The sequence below is a fragment of the Pristiophorus japonicus genome, chromosome 12, assembly GCF_044704955.1.
Source record: "Pristiophorus japonicus isolate sPriJap1 chromosome 12, sPriJap1.hap1, whole genome shotgun sequence".
Classification (NCBI taxonomy): Eukaryota; Metazoa; Chordata; class Chondrichthyes; family Pristiophoridae; genus Pristiophorus; species Pristiophorus japonicus.
In genome coordinates, this window is record NC_091988.1 from 204,089,454 (window position 1) to 204,096,753 (window position 7,300).

At 45.9% G+C, this 7,300-nt stretch overlaps 1 protein-coding gene across 5 annotated transcripts in view; it reads left to right on the plus strand.

The window, feature by feature from the left end:
• Window positions 1-5,552, plus strand: part of LOC139277674 (tyrosine-protein kinase HCK-like) — a 71,924-nt gene extending 66,372 nt beyond the window's left edge. For all 5 annotated transcript variants that reach the window (XM_070896476.1, XM_070896480.1, XM_070896477.1 and 2 more), the window contains one exon: window positions 3,126-5,552. In XM_070896476.1, the coding sequence (XP_070752577.1) occupies window positions 3,126-3,292 (167 nt within the window). In that variant the 3' untranslated portion in view covers window positions 3,293-5,552. The remainder of the gene's footprint in view (window positions 1-3,125) is intronic.
• The last annotated feature ends 1,748 nt before the right edge of the window (window positions 5,553-7,300 follow it).

The following is a 7,300-nucleotide window of genomic DNA, read 5'->3' on the forward strand; positions in this document are numbered from 1 at the left end:
AAAATGTTGACGATAAAATACTTGAAGGTAAATCAGTGTCAGAGCAGTGGGAGGCATTCAAGGAGAAGATCTGTCGGGTTCAGAGCAAGTTATGTTCCCTTAAAGAAAAAGGATGGGATTAACAAATCTAGAGCCCCATGGATGTTGAGGGACATACAGGGTAGGATAAAGAAAAGGGAGGTTTATGATAGATACCGAGGGCTCAATACTGCAGAAACCCTAGAGGAGGATAGAAAGTGCTGGGGTGAAATTAAAAAGATTAGGAAAGCAAAGAGAGAGCATGAAAAAATATTGGCAAGTAAAATCAAGGAAAACCCAAAGATGTTTTATAAATACATTAAGAGCAAGAGGATAACTAAAGAAAGGGTAGGGCTTATTAGTGACCGTGAGGGTAACCTGTGCTTGGAGGCGGAAGATGTGGGAATGGTTCTTAATGAATACTTTGCGTCTGTTTTCACAAAAGAGAGGGGCGATGCAGACACTGCAATCAGGGAGGAGGAGTGTGAAATATTAGATGAAATAAACAAAGTGAGAGAGGAAGTATTAAGGGGTTTAGCATTTTTGAAAGTGGATAAATCTCCAGGCCCGGATGAAATGAATCCCAGGCTGTTAAGAGAAGCAAGAGAGGAACTAGCAGAGGCTCTGACCATCATTTTCCAATCCTCTCTGGCTACAGGTGTGGTACCAGAGGACTGGAGGATTGCTAACATTGTACCTTTGTTTAAAAAGGGAGGAAGGGATAGACCGAGTAATTATAGGCCAGTCAGCCCAACCTCGGTGATGGGAAAATTATTGCAAAAATTCTGAGGGACAAGATAAATCTTCATTTAGAAAGACACGGATTAATCAAGGACAGTCAGCATGGAATTGTTAAGGGAAGGTCGTGTCTGACTAACTTGATTGAATTCTTTGAGGAGGTAATGAGGGTCAATGAGGGTACTGATTTTAGCAAGGCTTTTGATAAGGTCCCACATGGCAGACTGGTCACGAAAGTAAAAGTCCATGGGATCCAAGGTAAAGAGGCAAGTTGGATCCAAAATTGGCTCAGAGGCAGGAAGCAAAGGGTAATGGTTGATGGGTGTTTTTGTGACTGGAAGGATGTTTCCAGTCGGGTTCCACAGGGCTCAGTACTGGAACACTTGCTTTTTGTGGTATATATCAATAATTTGGACACGAATGTAGGGGGTATGATTAAGAAGTTTGCGGATGATACTAAAATAGGCTGTGTGGTGGATAGTGAAGAAGAAAGCTGTAGACTACAGGAAGATATCAATCAACTGGTCAGGTGGGCAGAACAGTGGTAAATGGAATTCAATCCAGAGAAGTGTGAGGTAATGCATTTGGAGAGGGCTAACAGGAAAGGGAATACACAATAAATGGTAGGACACTGAGAAGCATAGAGGAACAGAGGGACATTGGAGTGCAAGTCCACAGATCCCTGAAGGTAGGACAGGTAGATAAGGTGGTTAAGAAGGCATACAGGATACTTGCCCTTATTAACCGAGGCATAGAATAAAGAGCAGGGAGGTATGCTTGAGCTGTATAACACACTAGTTTGGACACAGCTGGAGTACTGTGTGCAATTCTGGTCATCACATTACAGGAAATATGTGATTGTACTGGAAAGGGTGCAGAGGAGATTTATGAGTATGTTGCCTGGACTGGAGAATTTTAGCTATGAGGAAAGATTGGATAGGCTAGGAGTGTTTTCTTTGGAACAGAGGAGGCTGAGGAAAGACCTAAATGAGGTGTATAAAATTATGAGGGGCTTGGATAGAGTGAATAGGAAAGACCTTATCCCCCTTAGCAGAGGGGTCAATAACCAGGGGGCATAGATTTAAAGTAATTGGTAGGAGTTTTAGAGGGGATTTGAGGAGAAATGTTTTCACCCAAGTGGTGGGGTCTGGAACTCACTGCCTGAAAGGATGATAGAGGCAGAAACCTTCATAGCATTTTAAAAGTACTTGGATGTGAACTTGAAGTGCTGTAAACTACAAAGCTACAGACCAAGAGCAGGCAAGTGGGATTAGGCCGGATAGCTCTTTGTCGGCCGGCGCGGACACAATGGGTCGAATGGCCTCATTGTGTGCTGTAAATTTATTTTATTTTATGATTGTATAAAATTGAATGATTTGGTGCATCATTAGGGAACTGAATGATGTGAAAGTCACAAAATCTTGGGCTCTGGAACCAGATAATTGACATGACCAGAGACCATTATAAATGAGCTGCTAGGCTGACTGAATTGTACACACCAGGAAGGCCCCAGGCTCTGGAGCTGGAATACAAATGGGTGGAAGTTATGTTGCAGTTGTATAAAGTACTGGTCAGACCCCATCTGGACACTGTGTTCAGTTCTGGGCCCTGCACCTCAGGAGGAATATATTGCCTTTGGGGTCCAGTCAGCCTAACTTCGGTGGTGGGGAAACAATAATCTGGGACAAAATTAATTGGCATTTGAAAAAGTGTTGGCTAATTAATGAAAGCCAACGTGAATTTGTTAAAGGCAAATCATGTCGACTAACTTGATCGAGTTATTTGAGGTTGTGTAAGTGAACTTACAAAAGGGGTTTGATGAAATGCCACAGAATAAACTTGTTAGCAAAATTGAAGCCCATGGGATTAAAGGGACTGTGGCAGCGGGGATACAAAATTGACTAAGGGACTGTAAGCAGAGAGCAGTGATGAACGGTTGTTTTTCAGACTAGAGGGAAGTATACAGTGGTGTTCCCCAGGGGTCAGTGTTAGGATCACTGCTCTTTTTGATATATATTAAAGGCCTGGACTCAGGTATACAGGGCACGATTTCAAAGTTTGCAGATGACACAAAATTCGGAAATGTAGTAATCAATGAGGTGGATGGTGATAGACTTCAGGAGGATATAGACAGACTGGTGAATGCGCTGTATAAATCCAACTTGTTGTTGGGATTTGAATAAATCTGTGGATTATTAGTCCAGACTTCTGGATGACTAGTCCAGTAACATAACCACTGCCCCCTGTGCCCCTCCCTTGCATGTGAAGGATGCTACCATTCAAAGAACAACAGAGGATCCCCCACAAGGTAGCTCCTGCAAGCTGCATTGTTACCACAGTGCAATTTACTGAAGTCTCATTTCTTTCAGGTCTAACCTTTGCCCAAACTGTTGACTTCTTGGAGAGTGGTCTTCGCATGCAACGGCCAGTGGGGTGCACAGAGGAGTTGTATCGTGTTATGTCGATGTGCTGGGAGGAACATTCTTGGTGTCGGCCATCGTTTAAACAACTGCGGAGCTTTCTGGAAAATCTTTGACCCTTTCGTTGCTGCCTCGCAATCCACAGTGTGACTGAAACCCCAATCAGATTAGAGCTGCCACTGTGTGTCTGAACCTTCCCCTCACTCTATTCGAGTTAGTCCGGTCTGGAAATCAGTGTGTCATGTCCCACCTGACTGACTTTCCTCCTTCCTGTCTCGACGGGGATTGAGATTATATGTAACCTGCCCGATTATTGCCTTGTCTGAGATCAGCATCCACTGTAAATCTAACCTAGGATGTCCCTCAGGAGAGGTCATTGGGAAGAGAAGGGGAGTGGCAGGCAATGCCTGTCATCATTAAACTTCTGGTCCTAGAAATTGGTTCGCATCGTACCCATATTTCAGGTGAAAAACTGGTGCTGATGGGTCAAAAATGGCGCACACACGGCTCCTTCCACGCCATATTAGTCAGGGAGCCCTGTAGTCTTCCAGGGCAGTCTCCTGAAACAGGCATCAGACCCACTGCCGATGCAGATTGGCGGCACAACTCCTGTTTCAGGCCAATTCCCGAAATTGGTCGGTGTCTGAGCGCGGTGTGCGCCGTGCGTGCTGCCGTTAATCCTCTTGGGCGCCAAGCGGCCAAATCAGTGTTTATAACAAGACCGCTGGGCCAGGAGTGCTCCTCCCAGATCCACATTAACACTGGGGACTGCTGCCAACCTCCGCTCGCCCCCACCCTCCCACCGCCGTTCCGATCGCCCCCACTCCCCCTTCTCGGGTTCTCCATTGCTCCGGTGCTGACTGGTACACTGCCCCATGGGGCGTGACTGGTACTCCACCCCCCCCCCCCCCCCCCCGCAGCTTGGGTCCCAATAACACACCAACAGTTCAGTTTCGACTTGGAGGTTCACGTAAAAAGAAAAAGACAGACTTGCATTTATATAATGACTGTCACGGCCTTAGGGCATCCCAAAGCACTTTACAGCCAATGAAGAACTTTATTTGATGTGTAATCATTGTTGTAGGAAACGTCTAGGCCTTGATACTGTTAAAGGGACAGATTCACACAATGAGATTCCAGGTCGAGTTAAAATGTTTTCTTTCAATGGCGAGAGAGAGAGAAAGCCCTTTTAAAAAATATATATCTGCTGCAACAACCAAACCCCTAGTCATTCACATTCGATAACTAATATCCCACATAGAAAAAGGACTTGCATTTATATAGCGCCTTTCACAACCTCAGGACGTCCCAAAGCGCTTTACAGCCAATGAGGTACTTTTGAAGTGTAGTCACTGTTGCAATGTGGGAAACGCAGCAGCCAGTTTGCACACAGCAAGCTCCCACAAACAGCAATTTGATAATGCCCAGATAATCTGTTTTAGTGATGTTGGTTGAAGATCAATTTTGGCCAGGACACCGGGGATAACTCCCCTGCTCTTTAGCCAAATAGTGGCTGTGGTGTCCTTACACCTTACTATAGAATCACACGAGGCATGTACTGCAGACAAGGTCACTACGTGACCTGAACCTTTATTCCCAGGACCAAGAAGTGCTGACCCATCGTGGAACCTCCCTTTATATACCTGGATGACCAGGTGAGGAGTGTCTCCCACAAGTTGATCCCCTGTGGTTAAGGTGTGCATTACTCAGGTGTATACAGTGTACAGTGTTGTTACATAAAGGTTACAGTTATGTGAAGGTTACAAACATGACAGTGGCCATGGGATCTTTTACAGCCACCGTGAAAGCAGACGAGGCCTCCGTTTAAAGTCGCATCCAAAAGACGGCATCTCCAACCGTGCAGCACTCTCTTGGTACTGCACTGGAGTGTCAGCCTAGATTTCGTGCTCGGGCCTCTGGAGTGGGACTTGAACCCACAACCTTCTGACTCAGAGGTAAACGTGCTACCCACTGAGCCATGCTGATGCCGAGAGAACGAAATCCACTCATCTGATATTTTAATGTGATTCTCCGCTCTCTATTTTTTTTTTACTTATCTGTGAAGCGGGATGGTAAAACTAAAATTGAAATATCCATCCAACCAATGGTGGATAGAAACAGGAAGCTAATCAGTTACATACCCATGCATCTGTGAACATGAAAATCGATGCAACTTAAAGCTACATTACAGAAAAGATGCAGACTCCGCAATTTCCAAATTTGCATCCATGTGTCAGTGTACTGTGCCCTGCCTCTTTAATTTGTTGAATAAAGACTCGGTAAGTGTGTTCTTACATTTAAATGAACTGTTTTTATTGTGTGCCCCACTCTTTGATAAATAAACAGCTCCGTACACTGTGTGGAACTTGAATTATAGTCTGGAGATCTTGCGTGTATTTATGGCTGAGGTGACACACAGATATAATCACACACATAGGAGTTCTCACACACACGGATTCTCAGATATTGTGGCTGAAAGGTCATCACATTCCTCCTGAAATAAAGCTCCAGCAATCGCACACTGCTGATTTGTACGAGAGCTTTGGCAGCTGATTGCTTACTAGTGCGGCAATTCAGGGTCAGTGACACAGGCATTTGCTGGAGATAAACTTTATTGTTTGCAGGGCTGAAAGTGCCTGACAAATCAAATCACAATGAATTATCTGAAATCATGAAGTGTGGCAGAGATAAGCAAGATGAGCAAATCAAAACCAATGTCTGAATGAAACCAGTTCGAATCTGCGAGTAGGGAAGATGGCTACTTTCTAAATCGGCAGTGTTCTTCAGTTGTGGCTTTCTAACTCAGGAGCAGTGGAACAAATTGTGATTTAAAGGCACATTACCTCTCTATTTTATTGCCCAGGCTCTCCTGAACTTGTTGGCTTACAATTGGAGTGCAGCTCCAACAACACTCAAGAATCCAACACCATCCAGGACAAAGCAGCCCGCTTGATCAACACCCCATCCACCACCTTCAACATTCACTCCCTCCACCACCGGCGCCCCCTGGCTGCAGTGTGTACCATCTACAAGATGCACTGCAGCAACTCGCCAAGGCTTCTTCGGCTGCACCTCCCAAACCCACGACCTCTACTGCCTGGAAGGAAAAGGACAAGGGCAGCAGGTGCTTGGGAACAGCACCACCTCCACGTTCCCCTCCAAGTCACACACCATCCTGACTTAGAAATATATCGGCCGTTCCTTCATTGTCGCTGGGATAAAATCCTGGAACTCCCTAACATCACTGTGGGAGCACCTTCACCACACGGACTGCAGCGGTTCAAAAAGACGGCTCACCACCACCTTCTCAAGGGGCAATTAGGGATGGGCAATAAATCTTAGGGGGCGAATTTAAAGGCACCATCTTTGGGAAAAAGATTAATTGGCCATTACTGTTTGCAACTTACTTTTACATAGGCAGACTGGCTTTTTGACAGGTTTCAGCTATTTTCAGTTGAAGGAGTGTTTGGACTTTCATTGAGGACAGATTTGAAACAACAACATTTATATCGTTTCATGGGGGCTGTGTTGCCACTCGACCTCCTGCTCTGACAACACCGACGGAGGCAACTTAGGCAGAGAGAAAGGAAGAGAGAAGGACAGCTAAATGTGGCCAGAGGGAGGAGGTCCAACAGGGCAGTCAACAGGAGAACGTACCCTCCCAGGGTTTTCTGGCAGCAATTCTCCTACATCAATCTCACTGAGGAACTGTGTGTTTGAAGGCTGCGCTTCAGCAAGGATGTGGTCACAGAGCTCTGCCATCTCCTGCACCCAGACCTGGAGCCTCAGATTAGGGTGAGGACAACTCAGTGGCAGTCAAGGTCACCTTCTCGCGCTCAATTTCTACGCCAGCAGATCCTTCCAGTGTGCAGAACATCTCCCAGTTTGCTGTCCATTGCTCCATCCGTGAGGTCTCAGATGCTCTGTACAGAAGGAGGAGAGACTACATTTCCTTCCCCATGAGCAGAGAGAAGCAGCACAAGTGTGTATGACACTTTCCCGGTTTAGCGGGCCTCCCCATTGACTGCACCCACATCGCTTTGCGGGCACCGCATCACAATCCTGAGGTATTCCGTAACGGTAAAGGCTACCACTCACTGAATGTGCAGTTGGTGTGCGACCAC